We start from the raw sequence: 21,492 nt of genomic DNA, 5'->3' as shown, positions 1-21,492 counted from the left end.
AGATACCAAGAGAGCACTTAGAAAACAAAAGAGAAAAGACAGGCGAAGTCAAGTCATGATCTGAGGTCATAATACCAGGAAGATAGCAGATCAGAGCAAAGGGGCTAGGCAAATGGATGGTCAGAACGAGGTTTAAAGTCATACAGCAAAGGACCAACAAACAGAGCACAGAATTACAAGGCAAACAACCGAGCAGATGCTATGTCTAGCAGAGGTCTGAGACTCAGCTAAGTTACTGGGTAATCATCTGGAACAGGGAACATCTGAAAGAAGCTCAACACCTCTCAAGACTCGGATTGGATGGCTGAGCTGTCCATCAAAACACCGACAACTCAGCACACCCCTGCACCACATGGCATGACTGAGCTGTCAGTCACAGCATCCGAGACACACTAAGCAGAGAAATTGTGACACTCTGATGTTTATTAGGCTGATATTTATTTAGAGTTGATTTCCGTATAAATTATTTCTCACATTAAGAACATGAAAAAGACTTCTGCCTGTGTGACTGCTCTGGTGACTAAGAAAAGATGATTTCTTCACAAAACATTTTCAACATTCTGAACGTGAAAAAGGCTTCTCCCCTGTGTGGGTTCTCTGGTGTCTAACAAAATATGATTTCTGGTTAAAACATATCCTACATTCTGAACAAAAAAAAGGCTTCTCCCCTGTGTGAGTTCTTTGGTGTTTAATGAGATTACATTTATGATTAAAATATTTCCCACATTCTGAACAGGAAAAAAGACTTCTCCCCTGTGTGAATTTTCTGGTGCGTGACAAGATTTGATTTCTGTGAAAAATATTTCCCACATTCTGAACAGAAAAAAGGCTTTTCCCCTGTGTGAGTTCTCTGGTGCTTAACAAAAACTGATTTCCGGTTAAAACATTTCCCACATTCTGAACAAGAAAAAGGCTTCTCCCCAGTGTGAGTTCTCTGGTGTGTAACAAGATCTGCTTTGTGATGAAAACTTTTCCCACATTCTGAACAGGAAAAAGGCTTCTCCCCTGTGTGACTTCTCCGGTGATTAACAAGATTTGATTTCCATAAAAAACATTTCCCACATTCTGAACAGGAAAAAGGCTTCTCTCCTGTGTGTATTCTCTGATGTCTGATAAGACTTGATTTCTCTGCAAAACATTTCCCACATTCTGAACATGAAAATGGCTTCTCCCCTGTGTGAGTTCTCTGGTGATTAACAAGACCTGATTTCTGGTTAAAACATTTCCCACATTTGAAACAAAAAAATCTATTCCCTGCTGAGTGAATTTTTTGATGTTTAAGAATATACTTTTCAACGGAAACACTATTTCCATTTTCTGAATGTGAAAATGGCTTCTTTGCATTAGGAGCAGTTCGTTTTTTAATGCTTATTTTGTGACTTTGATTTTCCATAGTGGTCGGTAATGAATCAGAAGACAGGACCTGTTTGATAGGATCAGATGACAGATCTTTGCTGTGAAGGGATGATGGTATATCTGGAGTAATGGCATTCACTTCAATTACATCTGGGATCTCAAGACCATTTGATTTGAAAACTGGAGATGTCAGCTGTCCCTCTGATCTCCTGGTACAGTCATCTGCCAAGAAAAAAAAAAACTAATTATTATTTTTGAATAAAATATCCTTGAATTTTATATTTTTGAACATTTCTACTTAAACTGTCTGTAAAAATGGAAATTTATGTAAAAAAATGTAATTATTCACCAAGACAATGACAGTTCACAGTCTAATAGAAAACCTCATAGCATGAAGCAGTTGACTGTGGTGTTCAACTGATTCTGCCTCCCAAATATGGAATAAAAGCCACCAAACAGTGTTATATAGGTGAAAATAATAACAAGAAAAGCTTCTACTCATCTCACGAAAAAACAAGTCCCCACTCAGGTCCATCATCTGTCAGTGGAAAAACAAAGGTTTCCACATTATTAGTGGCTCAGATACTCTACAAATACACCCTAGGGCGTGGAGAGCAATGGATATTCATCTTCCTTAATAGCGCGAACACTGTAGCCACAGCACAGCTCCTGCTGTGCTCGGCGGTCAGTGTGCCTACTATTAAAGACCATGAATATTCACTACTACCCACTCTCCTGGATTGTAGTGAATAATCATGGTTTTTAATAGTGGGCACACAGACCTCCGAGCACAGCAGGAGCCGCACTGCAGCTACAGTGTGTGCGCTGTTATGGAGAGTGAATGGTCACTGCTCTCAACACACACAGTCCCAGCATGGGGAGCAGTGACTATTCCGGCACAGCATCTCAGTGTGAGGGTACATGACAGGGACGCCATGCGCCCCCTGCCATGAGAGGCGCACACAGTGAGTGTCGGCAGCAGAGCGGGACGCCATGTTTTACCAGTATGGGGACCAGAGGTGGCCATGCATTACCAGGGCAGGGATCAGGGGGGGCATGCATTACCAGGATGGGGATCAGGGAGGGCATGCATTACCAGAATGGAGATGAGGGGGGCCAGGCATTACCAGCATGGGGATCAGGGGGTGCCATGCATACCAGGATGGGGATCAGGGAGGGGGTGCCAAGCATACCAGGATGGGGATCGGGGGGTGCCAAGCATACCAGGATGGGGATCAGGGGGTGCCATGCATACCAGGATTGGGGATCAGGGGATGCCAAGCATACCAGGATGGGGATCAGGAGGTGCCTTGCATACCAGGATGGGGATCAAGGAGTGCCATTCATACCAGGATGGGGATCAGGAGGTGCCTTGCATACCAGGATGGGGATCAAGGAGTGCCATTCATACCAGGATGGGGATGAGGGGTGCCATGCATATGGGGATGGGGGCCACATATAACAGGAAGGAGGGGGGCATATATACCAGGATGGGGATATTAAAAGAATTGGGGGACATTACCCCTTTAACAGTGTCAGCAGCAGACCCCCTTCCCCTAAAATAATGCATCATGACCACAATTTTTGCTTAATTTTTTTTTCTATTTTGCTTCTCTAAAACCTAGGTGCGTCCTATGGTCTGGTGCGTCTTTTAGTCTGAAAAATACGATAAGTGTAGCAGCCAATAATCTATATAAAATATAAATAAATAAATTGGTCCCCTTGGGAGGTTGTGGGGCCTTGACCATATGGTATTTATCCTTACTTATATGTTATATTTATTTTTGCATATAATGTATCTAGTATAGAACTTTTATTTATATATCCACTGGGATTTAATTAAGAATTTATTTATATTTTATATAGATTATTGGTTGCTACATTTATTTATTATATCTATGCACGTTATCATATATTTAGGATTAACCATTCATTGTCATCTACATGCTATACCCCATATATATAGTTTTCTCCTTGTAATCCCTTCCTTTTTTGGTTTTATCATTTATATTAATAAAAATTAAAAAATGTTATATTTTAAATACATTTTTCTGTTTAGTCATTATTTATTTGAGTAGGTTTAGTGCATGAAATAAGTATTTGATCATCTACTAACCAGCAAGAATTCTGTCTCTCATAGACCTGTTGGTTTTTCTTTAAGAAGCCCTCCTACTCTGCACTCCTACCTGTTCTAATTGCACTTGTTTGAACTCATTACATCTATACAAGACACCTATCCACACATAATCAATATCACTCCAACCTCTCCACCATGGCCAAGACCAAACAGATGTCTAAGGACACCAAGGACAAAATTTTAGACCTACACAAGGTAGGGATAGGCTCCGCGACAATAGGCAAGCAGCTTGTTGAGAAGACAACTGTTAGTGCAATTAATAGGAAATGGAAGAAACACAAGATGACCGTCAATCTTCTTGTCTGAGGCTCTGTGACGACACAGCTTATCTTAATCAGCCATACGTCTAGATTTGTTAAGCCAAGAGAAATGCACTATTGTGTTTGTGTTGACTTTAAAACTTGTGTGTGTTTCTTTGGTAGGTCAAGAAGAACAGACCAGTATTTGTATAACGCTGAATGTTGTCTTCTCTTGGTTCTAAAACAATGACGTTTGTTACTATACTAATTGCATATTATACTAAAGCCAGCTAGATGTTGATTTAAAGAACCACCCCCCCCCCCTGCTATGTCGGCTGTGTGGGTGATTGCCCTGTGGATGTGTACTTGAAAGAACAAATGTGAACTATTTAAAGAACCCATGCCTCTGTAGCAGGCAGAATTGAAAGAGACTTTACAAGTAGAATCAAAGATCAGACTCTCTTCAGACCATCAGCTTGGTAGCATCAGTTTATTCAAAGAGACACAGATTTGTATTCTACAAGATTCCAGCCTAAGGGTATATGGCCCTGACTGGAAAGATACGTATCTGCTCCATTGACCATCAGAGAGCCCATGGAAACATTTGGAGAGACCAGGTTGGGACGATGAAGTCACCTGGCCCCTTGGATATGTTGCTTGGGGTTGCCAGGTGGGACCCTCCGGTAGCCTGGAACCCATGGAGACATTCTATCTGAGAAGCCAGATTGAGACCAGCTGGTCATCTGGCCCCATGGAAACTCTTGGAGAGGCCAGGGTGGGACCCTTGGGTCTCCTGGCCTTGTACCTCGATGGACTGTCAGCTTCCTAAGCTTGTCGATACCTTCTCTCTGTGGGGGCCCGCCAAAAGCGGGGAGCCTCTGGTTGAGGTAATTAGCCTTGGAAGTCCAAAAGTTGCAGCTGTTCTATCCCAGGCGGGCCAGCAGAAGGGTGAGACTGTGTAATGTTGTGCCATCTTAGGTATTTGCTGGGACTGTTCTATGGGTTTATTGTCCATTTGGTGGTTCAATAAAGTATTGCCACACTGTTTTACCCTCACCCTGTGTTGTCTGAGTAGATTTATGCCCACGAAAGACCCTGTTTCTTCACAGGCTCCATGCAGGCTTCATCTCGCCTCGTGCGGTAAGGATGATTCTGAGAAAGGTCATAATCAGCCCAGAACTACACAGGAGGATCTGGTCAATGACCTGAAGAGAGCTGGGACCAGAGTCTCAAACATTACCGTTAGTAACACCTCGCCGTCATGGATTAAAATCCTGAAGCACTCCCAAGGTCCCACTGCTCACGCCAGCACATGTCCAGGCCAGTTTGAAGTTCGCCAATGACCATTTGGATGATCCAGAGGAGGCATGGGAGAAGGTCATGTGGTCAGATGAAACCAAAATAGAACTTTTTGGTATCAACTCCACTCTCAATGTTTGGAGGAAGAAGAATGAGTACAACCCCCAGAACACCGTCCCAACTGTGAAGCATGGTAGGGGAAACATCATACTTTGGGAATGCTTTTCTGCAAAGGGGTCATGTATTGCGAGATTTTGGCCAATAACCTTCCCTCAGTAAGAGCATTGAAGATGGGTCATGGCTGGGTCTTCGAGCATGACAAAGACCCGAAACACACAGTCAGGGCAACTAAGGAGTGGCTCCGTAAGAAACATTTCAGGTCCTGGAGGGCCTAGCCAGTCTCCAAACCTGAACCCAATAGAAAATCTTTGGAGGGAGCTGAAACTCAATGTTGCCCAGCGACAGCCCCGAACCTGAAACATCTGGAGAAGATCTGTATGGAGGAGTTGACGAAAATCCCGGCTGCAGTGTGTGCAAACCTGGTCAAGAACTACAGGAAACATCTGACCTCTGTAATTGTAACAAAGGTTTCTGGACCAAATATTAAGATCTGTTTGTTTATTGTTTCAAATATTTATTTCATGCAATAAAATGAAAATTAATTATGTAAAAATCATACAATGTGATTTTCTGGATTTTTTTTTGATTCTGTCTCGCACAGGTGAAGTGTACCTACGATAAAAATTATTGATCTCTCCATTCTTTGTAGGTGGGAAAATTTGCAAAATCGGCAGCGTATCAAATACTTATTTTCCTAACTGTTATGTGTTGCGCAATAAAATGGCAAATGTGCAATTTTCACTTTGCAACATCGTCTGTGTGCTAATTTCCAGTAAGTGGATGTGGAGTCAAAATCGTCACTAGTCCTATAGATTAATTCACTGAGGGTTATAATTTCCAAAATGGAGTCACTTTATGGGGATTTCTACTGCTCTGGTTTTCTGACATTTTGTCATATTAAGGTTTCTGGTGGGTCCCATCTCCTCTGGGATCTGCTCCTGCGATGTCTGCTTCTCTCACCAGAAGCCGCCTTATTCATCCTGCAGGTGGAGCTGGTGATGGAGGAGACGTCAGAACCGGAAGCTCTGGGCGGCGCAGGCTCTGTTCAGCCACTAAGATTAGGGTTGCTGGGACCAGTAGTACCACCCAGTCTGGCAGTATGGGTGTGTGTGCTGTCCACCTGGAGTAATCTGCTCCCTGCTTCAGCCAATTGGAAAGCACCGCACCCTACTAAAGCTGGAAGCATATTGCCGGAAGCTGCCAGATACAGCCTTGTTCTCCTCTGGTTCAGTCCTCTGTGCTCAGCTCCCGGCTTGTGTATTTGTTTCCTCTTGTTACCTCGGCCGTTTACTGACTACTCTTGTGCCTTCTGATTTTGTATTTTCTCTGCCCTCCTGGTTCTGACCCGGCTAACGGACTATTCTTCTTCCCATCTCACACTACAGAACAACAGGTAATACTGTGGCCCTACAGATACACTAGAACTTAGTGATGTTTTTTTACATAGGGGTCTCTGTCTAAGTCCAAATCTATTTAGAGGAGTTAACCCCTTTACCCCCCAAGGCTGTTTGCACCTTCATGACCAGGCCAAATTTTACAGTTTTACACTGTCACTTTATGAGGTAATAACTCTGGAACGCTTCAACGGATCCCACTGATTATGAGCTTTTTCGTGACATATAGAACTTTATGTTAGTGGTAACATTTCTTTGATATTACTTGTGTTTATTTGTAAAAATAATCAAAATTTGGCAAAAACTTAATTTTATGAACTTAAATCAGTTATATCACACAAATTAGTTAATAAATGACATTTCTCACATGTCTACTTTATATCAGCACAATTTTTTAAACAATTTTCTTGTTTGTTAGGAAATTAAAAGGGTTAAAATTTGACCAGCGATTTCTCATTTTTCCAACAAAATTTACAAAACCATTTTTTTAGGGACCACATCACATTTGAAGTGACTTCAGGGGCCTATATGACAGATGACATATACTCAAAAGTGACACCATTCTAAAAACTGCACCCCTCAATGTGCTGAAAACCACATTCAAGTAGTTTATTAACCCTTCAGATGCTTCACAGGAATTTTTGTACTGTGGAAGGAAAAATGAACATTTAACTTTGTCACAAAAATTTTACTTTAGACTCCAATTTTTTTTATTTTCGCAAGGGTAACAGGAAAAAATGGACCCAAAATTTGTTGTGCAATTTCTCCTGAGCACGCCGATATACCATATGTAGAGGAAAACTACTGTTTGGGCGTGCAGCAGGACTTGAAAGGAACACCATTTGACTTTTTGAATGCAAAATTTTCTGGAATAATTAGCGGGCGCCATGTCGCGTTTGGAGAGCTTTTAATGTGTCTAAACAGTGCAACCACAAGTGACACCATTTTGGAAACCTCTCAGGGAACTTATTTAGATGTGCGGTGAGCACCTTGAATCCCCAGATGCTTCACAGAAGTTTATAACATTGAATCGTGTAAATAAAAATCACATTTTTCCAAAAACAATGTTATTTTAGCCCCAATTTTTTTATTTTCACAAGGATTGCAGGAGAGAATGGACACCAAAATTTGTTGTGCAATTTCTCCTGAGTGCGCAGATACCCCTTATGTGGTCGAAAACTACTTTTGAGGCACAGTGCCAATCTCAGAAAAGAAGAGGTGCCATATTGGAGTTCACATTTTGCTGGACTGGTTTGAGGGTACCATGTCACATTGGCAGAGCCCCTGAGGTGTCAGAAGAGCAGAACCCCCCATATGAGACCTCATTTTACAAACTACACCTCTCAAGGAATTCATCTAGGGGTGCAGTGATCACAACAGGTGGGTCACCGAATTTTATACTATTGGGCAATTAAAAAAATAATTCCATTTTTACCACTAAAATTTTGTTTTAGACCCAGATTTTACATTTTTACAATGGGAAATGGGTAAAAATTGCATCAAAATTTGTCCCACAATTTCTGCTGACTGTATACCCCACATATGTGGTTGCACAGTACTGCTGGCATGACTCTGTTGTCGGGTATCCCGGGGGCAGCAGCTCCTTCCTGTCCCTAACATTAGGGGCACCCTAGCTGGTCCTGCTCCCCGGATTACTTCTGAAGGTAAAGACACCGGGCGCCACGTACCTTGTCTGAGTTTCTCAATCCGCCCACAGTCTGTTCCCTTCCACCACCCAGGGAAGAGGGGAGTAATAATGTATGGCTGAACCCCAACCAGACTAACAAGGTAATACAAATAGGGCTAAAGGAAAATACCAATCATACAAATAAATGCACACAAACAACAGAGGTTAACACTGGGAAGTGGAGGATGGGGGACAAACCTAAATAGAAGAAGAAGAGGATAACACACAAACTAAACCACGCAACAGTCTTAGCTTAATCCTCCAAACGCCTTCTCAAACAACAACAGTCCAGCACACTCCTAGAACCATGCAGCATAAGCTAGCTCTGGTAGGATAGCCTGCCAAAGCCCAGTATATATAGGAGCGGGGAGTGGCTAACAGCGAACAGGTGAGAGCCTAAATGATGGTAAGCTTCTAGGAGCTTACAACTGAGCAGATTAACCCCCGGCAGAAACCTGCACTGTTTAATATGAAGGTGAAAGGCTTTTAATGAGTGGGAGGAATTAGAAGCTGCAGTCTTCTGGCTCCTCTCCGTCACAGTAAATCCATGTCAACTGCTTAGCCATACGGTGAGACTCGGGAGGGACAGAGCGCTATTGGTTTTAGCAGAAACCCAGTATAGTAATACAGTAGGCATCCTGGAGCACAGAATTTTCTGTATTAGTTTACGGACTCCATATACAGAACCCCTAAGTGCTACAAGAGCACAATCACCGCTCAAGTTACCCCATTTTGGAAATTATACCCTTTGGGAATTTATCTACAGGTGTTGTGACGATTTTGACTCCTTGGGTTTTCCAGAAACAAGCAGCAGTGGATGTTGCTGAGTGAAAATTGCAAACTTCCGTTGTAGTGACCAGTAGATTATTCCCGGCTTATGCTTCTGGAGACATGCACCCATACAGTAAGAGGGCTCTCAGCACTACAGAAATGCCAAACATGTGGACACTAACTGCGGTTTAGGCTTACTGGTGCTCAGAAGGGAGGGGGCATTTAGTTTTAGGAGCACAGAATTTGCTGAATTTATTTTGGGGTGCAAGGGCCATTTCGATTTTCCAGAGCCTTTGTGCCATCAGTAACATGGAAGCCCCCTATATTTCCGCTAACAGATGACGAACCCGAGTGGGAACTTGCTTTTTTTGTGGATTGAGTTGAAGCTGGGAACATTTTGGGAACATTTTACATAACATTTTGGATCACATTTATCCTGCACTCTATGCTGAGCACTTACATAAGGGTTTCCTTTTAAATCTCAGAGTGACGTAATTCAGATGAAACCCCGAGGCAGCAGAGTTACTCTCGACTCTGTCTGGCCTCTGTTCAGTGATGTCCTTTTTTCCCAGAGGTGCACAGAACTGTGGCCGATGACACTTTTATGCAAACCTAAAAAGACGGACACCGCCAGATCAAAGGCCAGACAGCATCCATGGTGCCTCCACCTGCCTCATTATAGGGAATATTCAGAGCGCAGGATAAATGTGAGCTGAGCCTTACTGCGATATTTGGGAGTTAGAATCAACAAATCAACAGCAGGTGAAGAATTGGTTTTATTTATTTTTTACGCTGCTCCTGTGCGGTATAGGTGATTAGACTACTTTATTCTTCGGGTCGGTGCAATTACAGCGATAGATTTATAGCGGGTTTTTATGTCTGGCTGCTATCACATACTAAAATACGCTTTTTTTCCCCAAAAAAACTAGTTTTTGCATAACCAGATTTTGTGAGCTATAATTTTTCCATATTTCTACTGAAAAAGTCATGTGAGGGCTTGTTTTTTGCAGGATGAGTTGACGTTTTTATTGGTACCATATTTGGGCAGATTACATTTTTTGATCGCTTTCTATTCTGATTTTTGAGAGGCAGAATAAACAAAAAACAACAATTCAAGAATTGTTTTTTTTTTTGTTTTTTTTATGCCGTTCCACGTATGGTAAAATTGATAAGGCAGCTTTATTTTTCTAGTCAGTACGATTACCGCGATACAACATTATGTAGTTTTTTTATGTTTTGACGCTATTACAGAATAAAAACAATTTTATCGAAAAAAAAATATTTTTGCATTGCTTCATTCTGAGAGCTATAATTTTTTGATTTTTCCCCTGATGGAGCTGTATGGCGGCTTGTTTTTTTGCAGGACAATGTGACGTTTTCATAGATACCATTTTTATGTACAGTACATTCATCTTTTTGATCGCATTTTATTCCACTTTTTGTTCTGCGGTATGATGATAAAGCATTGTTTTTTGCCTAGATTTTTACTTTTTTATGGTGTTTACTAATTGTATTAACTAGTGGGATGGTTTAATATGGTTGGGTCGCTCTAGACACGGCGATACCAAATATGTCTACTTTTATTGTTTATTTATCCATTTGATTTATAATAATATTTATGGGTACAATATATTTTTTATTTTTTTAATTAGTATTTTGTGATTTTTTTTTTAAATATTGTTACAACATTTCTCCACTTTTTTACTTAGTCCCACTGTGGAACTTCCCAGCTTTAAAGGGGATACCCACCAGGCTAGGGAGCCTTTTAAGTCTGGAGTTAAGGGCATCTTTTTGTCCAGGCCTGACGGACGTTTGTCCCAAGCGGAGCTGATTTCATTCTGAAGAATTCTGGAATGTGCCTGACACCACTTTACACAGGGGATGCACAATGTCATGGTCCCCAGAACACTCATAGCTTCCCTGACCGTTACTTCCCTCTTTCTGCAAAAGGAACTGAATTTTTTTACTATGTCCCGAGCTTTCTTTTGAGGGAGTTTGGACAAGCCCCGGTGCGAATCTAATAGCACTCCCAAGAATATCTTCTGGTTGCTTGGAGCTAGGTCTGATTTTCCTAAATTTAGAACTCACCCCAAGTCTGACAATACTCGCATTACCCGACGCTGATGAAGAATTAACTGCGCGTCTGAATCTGCTACTAGAAGAAAGTCGTCTAGGTAGGGAATTATGACTATGCCCTCTCTCCTTAGACGGGAGACTACTTCCGTCACTATTTTGGTGAAAATACGGGGTGCCGATGACAGGCCGAACGGAAGACATTGGAACTGATAGTGGCTTACGCCACCTTTCCCTCTTGTTGCAAACCTGAGGTATCTCTGTCTTGAAGGGTGTATGGGAATATGGTAATATGCCTGCTTCAAATCCAAGGTACACATCACCGCGTCTTTGGGTACCAGAAGTATCACCGATTTTATTGACTCCATTTTGAACCTCTTGTACTTTACCCACTGGTTCAGGGGTCTGAGGTTTATAATTGTCCTGTACTCTCCCGATGGTTTTTTTATGGAGAACAGTCTGGAATAATGGCACCTGTATCTCTCTGAACGAGGGACTGGTGTTATTGCTCCGTCCTGGAGAAGCTGCCTGATGTCTACTTCCAGCCTTCTGAGGGCCGCTGTTGAACTGGCTTCCGTGATCTGAAATCGTCGGGGGTGGAATTGAGAAAACTCGATCTTGTACCCGTGTTCTATAAGTTGTAAAATCCACTGATTTTGGGTTATTCTCTGCCAACTTCCTAGGAAATGCTGCAGCCGAATGCTGTCCAGTACAGGTCCAAAAACCTGTAGGCCGGAAAATGGGATAGCACAAAGTTTGTTTTTGGACTGCATATCGCCTGTCCAAGACCTCAGCCAGAGTGCCCTACGGGCCGAATTCAACAGCGCATCATTACTTGCCGCGAACCGGACAGATTCTGCTGACGCATCTGCCATGAAATTTACTGCCATCCTGACCATGTATAAAGCCTCGGCTATATCCTCCCTGGAAGCACTCTTTCTCAGTTTGGCTTCCAGGTCCTCCAACCATAAGCCTGCTGATCTGGCCATGGACGTGGCCGCAATATTGGTCTTGATGATTGCAGCTGAAGCCTCCCAGGCACTTCCTCTTTAATCATAGCCTTTACTTCGGCTCTAAATGTGGCCTGCTCCTCCGCCATAACTTTTGCTATACAGTCCTTGCACAGCTGTTTGTTATATGTGTCCAGAAGCCTGGTAGTACAAGTTGGGCATCGCCTAGCCCTCTTCTTAGGAACTGATCCCTTTGGGGTCCCTTTATTCTATGGACAGTATCAGACACAGGCAGTTTGTCAGGATAAATCACCATAGCTCAGCTACAAAAAAAGGGGGCCCATAGATGCTCACTTACATGACCCAGGGAGATGGCCGTGGAATCCGTGTGCTGCGCGGGGCTACCCTCCATAGCTCACTATAGGTGCAGTGCCTAACCGACAGACACACATGGACAGATTTTACCTGTCTGCCGTCTTCGCCGCCATCTTCCCCAGGCTTCTCCTTCCTGCTGACCTCCTAACCGGAAGTGCGTTCCAGGGTGGAACTCATGCCGCAGCCGCGTCAAGGAATTGCGCTGGCCGGCAGAGGCAGCACGCCCAGAGCCCTCCGAGGAGGGAAGCGGCGCCTTCCAGGAGCTCCGCTCCACTGGGCTGGCTGAGGGACCAGGACGGGTTTCAGCCGGCAGCCTGTCTTGACAGCGGGAGGAGACAGGTATGGCAACCTCTCCGTCTCCTGGGCTGCTCCTATGCTTTCAGCGCTGCTGCGCCCTCTCATGTGCCTGTCCGACTAGGGACAGGAAAAACACAGGCGATGGAGGGTGGGGAGGGGCCTTTAACCTCTCGTGTGTTCCTGCCCCTAGTCGGACATGAAGGACTACCTCCTGGTGTGCTGTCAGGAGGGACGTCCTGGAAAAAAACATTACACTCACCTTCCGATGGCCCCCGGTCTCCTTCTCCGATGCGTCCGGTCTCCTCGGTGTCTCGCAGTGGTGTAAAAGGACCTTCCATGACGTCATTTAGCCATGTGACAGGTCACTCGACCGCCGACGTCAGCACTGACACCCACCCACAGCGCTGATACACACCCACAGCGCTGACACACACCCACAGCACTGACACACACCCACAGCGCTGACACACTGAGCTTCCTAGTTTTGATTCCTACGATACCACAGTGTCTATCGACTCCTGTAAAACATGATATTAGACCTTCCTAGCTAGCACTAAGCCGAAGTTCAAGCCTTACGTGTTTCATCATTTTTTTATAACTGCCATGATCATCAGGGGCTAGCAGTCTGTTTAATATCTAAATAGAATTCGTTACTATGATAGTTTCTTGATAAACATATCGGCATGGTTGCTGGCCATGTTCGGTGGCCAAGCAAGCATGTCTTTATAGATAAGAACATCCCACCTCCTTCCTCCCTATTCTCAACTTGACCAATCCTTGGACGGAAGTGTGAAAAACTTATTGCATCATTCCCTAGAAGACTCATGGCTGTACTAGCTCAAAGGGGGCTTCTACTCAATACTGAGTAAAGGGTCTGAATACTTATGACCATGTGATATTTCAGTTTTTCTTTTTTAATAAATATTCAAAAATTTCTACATTTCTGTTTTTTTTCAGTCAAGATGGGGTGCAGAGTGGACTTTACTGAGAAAAAAATGAACTTTTTAGAATTTACCAAATGGCTGCAATGAAACAAAGAGTGAAAAATGTAAAGGGGACTGAATACTTTCCATACACACTGTACTTTCTATCTGTGCAGCATTATTCATAATCTTACATCTACCAGAAATATATGCTTTGATCCAGGGTGGGCACCTTATTACATGTAATATTTCATAAATTTATGTATATTTATGTATGTGCCTTTTATAAGGTGGTTTACATCTAATGCTTTTTCTGCCTTTTTAATTATGTTTTAACTTTTTGGTGCTTGTGTGTGGTATTTAATAAAATTTATAATTCTTCTTAAAATTATTATTTATTGTTATTGACTTACTTATTCAGAATGTCTGGTGCCCATTTTTACACCCTTTTATTGTTCTTCTCTATATATTTCCTTGGATGCTGGGGCACAGCGTTCCTTTATAAATGTGTGGTGCCACCCAGCTCTCTTCAGGGAATTGACCAGGTCCTCCCATGTAGTTCTGGGCTGATTCCTGACCTTTCTCAGAATCATCGCTGCCCCACCAGGCGAGATCTTGTATGGAGCCCCATCCAGAGGAAGATTGACAGTCATCTTGTGTTTCGTCCATTTTCTAATATTGTGCCAACAGTTGTTGCCTTCTCTATTGTCCTGTAGCCCATCTGAGCCCTGTACAGGTCTACAATTTTCTCCCTGGTGTCCTTATACAGCTCTTTGGTCTTGGCCATGGGGGAGAGATTTGAGTGTGATTGATTGAGTGTGTGGACAGGTGTCTTTTATACAGGTAACGAGTTCAAACAGCAGCAGTTAATACAGGTAGTGAGTGCAGAGTAGGAGGGCTTCTTAAAGAAAAACTAACAGGTCTGTGAGAGGCAGAATTCTTGCTGGTTGGTAGGTGATCAAATACTTATTTCATGCAATAAAATGCAATTTAATTATTTAAAAATCATACAATGTGATTTTCTGGATTTTTTTTTTACATTCTGTCTCTCACAGGTGAAGTGTACCTACGATAAACTTGAAAAATCAGCAGTGTATCAAATACTTATTTTCCCCATTCTTTTGCCTCTTGAGAAAGCCCATAATATAGGGGCAAAACGCGCGTCGAGGTTCTCTTCTGGTCACTTGGCACCTTAAGTTCATCCTGTTCCCGGTCTGCCTGTCACTTTTTCTCTACTGGCCCCCCCTACTAGCGATTGGTAAGGGATACTTGAATTTTTCTTGATATCTTATATATACCTGCACACTTGTGCGGCTACCCCTCATCTATGGTATATCTTACATGCTATTTGCTTGCCTTTCCCCTTCCCCCTTTTTTGTTTGGGGGGGCCTTTGATATATACATTTTCTATATATGTTACCATGTACTGTATTTTGTAATCTGCTATTTACTCTGTGTTGCCACTGCTGTGGCCTTTTTACTATTTTGTATCCAATAAAGCTATATTGATTTTATGCCTATATATACTCTGTTTCTCCTGTTATATCTGCATTCAATATTGAGTAGGCTTGTGGCTATTAGAAGCTATGTATTTCCTAGTTGTCTTTTCGCCACGACTTTAAAAAATGAAGGCCGTCTTGCATATACTTATTTTCCCCACTGTAGCAGCAGCTAGGGACGTCCATCACGATAGCTTCATCCTCATCGCTAATGCTATAATATGAGAAGTTCAGCTAACAGGCTCTTGTGATTGGCATTATGTAGGAGACAGTGTATTGTACTATATGACTGTTGACAAGATTAGGGATAAAGCAAGAGAATCTCTCAATATCCTATAACTGCTGCTATAAGCACAAGATAAGAGAAACTGCCAATGTGTCGGCTTCATGAATTTTAAAGCAGCTTACCACAGTGAATTTATTCACAGTTCTTCTGAATAAATTGTTCTGTTAGATACAAACGGTAGGAAGATCTGTTATCCTGATTAAATAAATATAATTGATATACAGTACAGACCAAAAGTTTGGACACACCTTCTCATTTAAAGATTTTTCTGTATTTTCATGACTATGAAAATTGTACATTCACACTGAAGGCATCAAAACTATGAATTAACACATGTGGAATTATATACTTAACAAAAAAGTGTGAAACAACTGAAAATATGTCTTATATTCTAGGTTCTTCTAAGTAGCCACCTTTTGCTTTGATGACTGCTTTGCACACTCTTGGCATTCTCTTGATGAGCTTCAAGAGGTAGTCACCGGAAATGGTCTTCCAACAATCTTGAAGGAGTTCCCAAAAATGCTTAGCACTTGTTGGCCCTTTTGCCTTCACTCTGCGGTCCAGCTCACCCCAAACCATCTCGATTGGGTTCAGATCTGGTGACTGTGGAGGCCAAGTCATCTGGCGTAGCACCCCATCACTCTCCTTCTTGGTCAAATAGCCCTTACACAGCCTGGAGGTGTGTTTGGGGTCATTGTCCTGTAGAAAAATAAATGCAAACCGGATGGAATAGCATGCCGCTGCAAGTTGCTGTTGTAGCCATGCTGGTTCAGTATGCCTTCAATTTTGAATAAATCCCCAACAGTGTCACCAGCAAAGCACCCCCACACCATCACACCTCCTCCTCCATGCTTCACGGTGGGAACCAGGCATGTAGAGTCAATCCGTTCACCTTTTCTGCGTCGAACAAAGACACGGTGGTTGGAACCAAAGATCTCAAATTTGGACTCATCAGACCAAAGCACAGATTTCCACTGGTCTAATGTCCATTCCTTGTGTTCTTTAGCCCAAACAAGTCTCTTCTTCTTGTTGCCTGTCCTTAGCAGTGGTTTCCTAGCAGCTATTTTACCATGAAGGCCAGCTGCACAAAGTCTCCTCTTAACAGTTGTTGTAGAGATGTGTCTGCTGCTAGAACTCTGTGTGGCATTGACCTGGTCTTTAATCTGAGCTGCTGTTAACCTGCGATTTCTGAGGCTGGTGACTCAGATAAAGTTATCCTCAGAAGCAGAGGTGACTCTTAGTCTTCCTTTCCTGGGGCGGTCCTCATGTGAGACAGTTTCTTTGTAGCGCTTGATGGTTTTTGCAACTGCACTTGGGGACACTTTCAAAGTTTGCCCAATTTTTTGGACTGACTGACCTTCATTTCTTAAAGTAATGATGGCCACTCGTTTTTCTTTACTTGGCTGCTTTTTTCTTGCCATAATACAAATTCTAACAATCTATTCAGTAGGACTATCAGCTGTGTATCCACCTGACTTCTGCACAGCACAACTGATGGTCCCAACCCCATTTATAAGGCAAGAAATCCCACTTATTAAACCTGACCGGGCACACCTGTGAAGTGAAAACCATTTCCGGTGACTACCTCTTGAAGGTCATCAAGAGAATGCCAAGAGTGTGCAAAGCAGTCATCAAAGCAAAAGGTGGCTACTTTGAAGAACCTAGAATATAAGACATATTTTCAGTTGTTTCACACTTTTTTGTTAAGTATATAATTCCACATGTGTTAATTCATAGTTTTGATGCCTTCAGTGTGAATGTACAATTTTAAAAGTCATGAAAATGCAGAAAAATCTTTAAATGAGAAGGTGTGTCCAAACTTTTGGTCTGTACTGTATATTGCAATAATTTTGAGTGACAAACTCTTTACTACTAATATCCTAGCTGACTTTCAGTTCAGGGACCACTGAGTCAATCATTTTTACATTTTGCTACTATATTTCTAGTTTTAATCGTGAAAAAATAAAAGTTAATTTTTACCCTTTACTCCAATTGGATTAGTCTGTGAATTTTGGAAATATAAGTTTTGGAGATATATAATAATTTGTCAGAGCAATGAGTGGATTTACAGATCTGGGCAGTTAACAGTCAGCATCTACTAATCCCAGGGGGTAGGTGGATCCTCCAGGTTGTAAATTCTATAGAAAAGGACTTTCACAATTTCATAAAGTCATTTGAACAGTTTTAGGTGGAGGACAATGTTGTACTTTAACGGCAAAATGGTGATCACATGACCAATAAAGCAGCCACAGCCGGTGTCTGAGAAGAATCTGTGATTTCTCTGCATTTAGTGGTTAGTACTCACCTGGGTAGTCATATGTAGGAATCTCCTCTTTACACCGCTCATCACCCCTCACATATGTCTCTGTAGTATTAATATGGGTCAGATCTTCACCCTGAAACAAATATTGTAAAAGTCACAGACAGATGGAGAAGTCCCATCTATGATCAGCTCTAATCCTGCCATCTCCACCATTCTCATTACACAAGTATAAAACATATAATACTGGTGGATAAAACAAGACTGAACACAAGACCTTCACAGCCGTCTACACATCATAGGGGAGATCTCATGACACCTTCTCTCCATCTACCTGATGATCCTGAGGAACATTGGGATCTTCTTGTTTACAGTCCAGTGGAAGAAGAGGACGGGGACATCTCTCTGGTGTTGTCCTCTTACTGGATAGATCTGGAGGAAACACATACAGGGGCTGAATTCATTCTTTACATACAGATAATTATAGGCCATGTGTATTTAGTCCTGTCTATTACCTGGTGATGTGAGGGGCTGGGGAACCTCCATCATGACGTTCTTGTACAGATCTTTGTGTCCTAAATACTCCCACTCCTCCATGGAGAAATAGACGGCGATATCGTGACACCTTATAGGAACCTGACACATACAATGATACTGTCATCCCTCGATCCCTTCATAGCGTTACTGTATAATGCCCCAGCATTCCCAGCAGTGTCACCTCTCCAGTCAGCAGCTCAATCATCTTGTAGGTGAGTTCTAGGATCTTCTGGTCATTGATGTCATCATGTATCAGGGGGTGAGATGGAGGTCCGGTTTTTGGGCTCAGGGGTCTTCCCCATCCCTCAGACACAGGGTCCTGACAGCGCTCTCTAGAGGTCTTCTTCACTACTGTGTAATCCTGGTTATGGAGAGACACATTAATAAATCTCCCTCCAGACATTTCCAGAGTCCTCACCTCTCCAGTTCTGTCCATCTGTTATTCCCATAGATAAGAATGATGTAACGTGACGTCATCAGAATCTCTCACCTCTCCAGTAAGACGGAAGAGGATCTCTAGGGTGAGGTATAATATCCTCTCCGCCATCTAGTCTCTATCCATATCCATCCTTGATGGGTAAATCAGAAAAATTTGCTTATATAGAAGATCTTCACTGAGAGGATCTGATATTGTAGAGACCTGAATGAGAAGATGATGAGCAGATGTAACGTCATAAAAATCCTGTGTAATAATACAATTACTGGAGATAATAAGGGAAACATATGAGGAGATTTATTATTTTACAGTATTTAGTTTTCTTATATACATATACTAATAAAACATATATAATTTAAGCCACAAACAACAAGCAGTTTCTTCCTTGGAGTCTGTAGCTGAATACGTTTCTCATAGACTCATTTTCCATAAAGCTAATTCTCGCCTCATTTACAGACACCGGAATCGGCATTAGTAATACTGCAGGAGATTTTACACGTGACATGAGAAATAACTACTTCATGATGAGGACATCTTCATCTTCTACTTTGGTTCTAGAAACATATTTGGCCAAAGTCCGTCACTGACTACATCACCACCGGCCGTCTATATGAATGTTTCCCGTCTTCGAACTGTAATGTTCTATCACGTTAGATCTCAGGTCTGATTCAGACATAGAAATTTGAGACATTTATAAAAGCTTGTTTGTAAGAACACAAAGACAAGAGATATTTAATGCCAAATACTCCATGTACAGTGTATTTTTCTCTCTGGATATGATGGGATTTTTTTTTAGCATTTTCGCATAGGTTTCCATATGATACATGAAAAACACCGCAAAAAAATAAAATTGGGGATGGAGGTACCGTCGAAATATTATACAGTGTGTGGGTGGATGGCGATACTAGGGGAACAGTATACTGTGTGTGGGGGCCAAGAAAGGGGCACTGTACTATGGGAGCAATACATGATTCCTTCACAAAAACACCCTAAATGTAACATTTTTAAAACAACCCCACAATTTGTGAATCTTCAGGGTAAATCGCTATCTAACCATTTGATTAGAGCTGATACTATTACGCTAAAGTGTCTAAACAGACTTTCTTTCAGATCCATAAAGGGGCACTTTTCCGTGTTTGTCATGTCAGAACTGTTGGAGGATTATTACAGGTGACAGTTTTCCCACCAATTAGAAGGGACACCTGTGGAAATTGGTGTTTTTTTACCAGCTACAGTTCTGATGTGATTTACTCTGTAAAGTGCCTTGTGGTAAAGTGGACAAAAGTCATGATCAATTACAATCAGACTGAAGGAACATCGCTCCTCTATTCAGCTCTATGAACCTAGGATGAAATCCACTGCGGCCACTGCAAGAAAAAGAATGAAGAAGAGCAGAAGTTTGGTGAGACCACCGTGGCCAGACATTTCTTGGATGGTGATAAAAGTTCTGATCTCCGATGGTCGGTGTTAGAAGAGACGACCCCCGCAGATTCACAATCACAACGCAGTAAACTTCTACAGAGACGTGTTCTGAATTTACTCCCTGGAATCACTTTCTCCCAAAGGGTTAAATGACGTCTGTAACTTCATTGTCTTTCTATGAAGCTTCTTCTCTGAACTTTATTGCTCTGTTTTCTGAAGTATTTATATTACTCTCCAGAGTTCAGGAATGTATTAAGTCCTATATAAACTTCTGAGAAATAATTCTCTCTAATTCTGTGTTTCCAGGATTATTCTTGTGGGAATTGGCTGCGATATCCCCTGAGCAATATATTTCTAGTATTAACCCCTTTACGACCTTGCCTGTAATATTACGTAGCTGCGCCCTGGGCTTTATTGACCAGCTATGTACTATTACGCGTGCGGCGATGGGGCCCGCACACAAGCGGTGCGGGGCGATCGCCGCCTGGTGTCAGCTCATGGTCACAGCTGACACCCGGTGCTATGTGCAAGGAGCGGTCCCGCACCGCTCCCGGCACATTAGCTCCCACAATGCTGCAATCGAAGTTGATCGCAGCATTGCGGAAGTAAGAATCGGTACTCACCTCCTCTCCCGGCGTCCCGTGGCATCTGAGTCTGGTCTCGGATGTTGTCATGACGGCTCGATGTCGTCATGACAACATCCGGGTCAACAGGAGGCAGGAAGTTACTTTGGTCATGCGCAGTGCATGACCAAAGTAACCTCCCTGTGTGCAGCGCTGACAGGCTGCATAGCATAGGGAGCTGCTGCTGTTCTCTATGCTATACAGCCGATCAGGCTGCAAAAAGTGAAAGTCCCATAATGGGACAATGTAAAAGCAAAAAAAGTGTAAGAAAGTTTAAAAAAAAAAATTAAAAGAAAAAAAATTGTAAAAATATAAAAAAAAATGAAAAAAATAATACCCAAAAAATAAAAATATAATATACCCATCAATAAGTATTATTATGAAAAAAACAAAACAATAAAAAGTACACTTATTTAGTATCGCCGCGTCTAGAATGACTTGACCTATAAAACTGTCCCACTAGTTAACCCCTTTAGTGAACACTGTAAAAAAAATTAAAAAAACTAAGCAAAAAATGATGCTTTATCATCATACCGCCAAACAAAAAATGGAATAAAACGCGATAAAAAAAACGAATGTAAATAAAAATGGTACCGCTGAAAACGTCATCTTGTCCCGCAAAAAAACAAGGCGCCATACAGCTCCATCAGCCGAAAAATAAAAAAAGTTATAGCTCTCAGAATAAAGCGATACAAAAAAATTTTTTTTTTTATAAAATAGTTTTTATTGTGTAAAAGCGCCAAAACATAAAAAAAACTATATAAATGTGATACCGCTGTAAACGTACTGACCCGAAGAATAAAGCTGC

The 21,492-nt window shown here is 42.1% G+C and overlaps 1 protein-coding gene across 1 annotated transcript; it reads right to left on the bottom strand.

Moving 5' to 3' along the window:
- Window positions 1–421: 421 nt before the first annotated feature.
- LOC141182602 (gastrula zinc finger protein XlCGF66.1-like) lies at window positions 422–18,839 on the bottom strand. The gene is made up of 6 exons (XM_073660764.1): window positions 18,694–18,839; window positions 18,385–18,564; window positions 18,182–18,302; window positions 18,001–18,098; window positions 17,712–17,802; window positions 422–1,578 (listed from the first exon to the last, which is right to left on the bottom strand). Exons 1-6 carry the CDS (start codon window positions 18,748–18,750, stop codon window positions 710–712), a joined length of 1,416 nt encoding a protein of 471 aa, XP_073516865.1. The 5' UTR covers window positions 18,751–18,839; the 3' UTR covers window positions 422–709.
- Window positions 18,840–21,492: the final 2,653 nt, after the last annotated feature.

This window comes from Phyllobates terribilis, unplaced genomic scaffold, assembly GCF_046119375.1.
Source record: "Phyllobates terribilis strain yellow unplaced genomic scaffold, ASM4611937v1 Scaffold_35__1_contigs__length_13245226, whole genome shotgun sequence".
Taxonomy (NCBI): Eukaryota; Metazoa; Chordata; class Amphibia; order Anura; family Dendrobatidae; genus Phyllobates; species Phyllobates terribilis.
The sequence above is the reverse complement of the archived record's forward strand: the minus strand, read 5'-3'. Positions and strand labels throughout refer to the sequence as shown.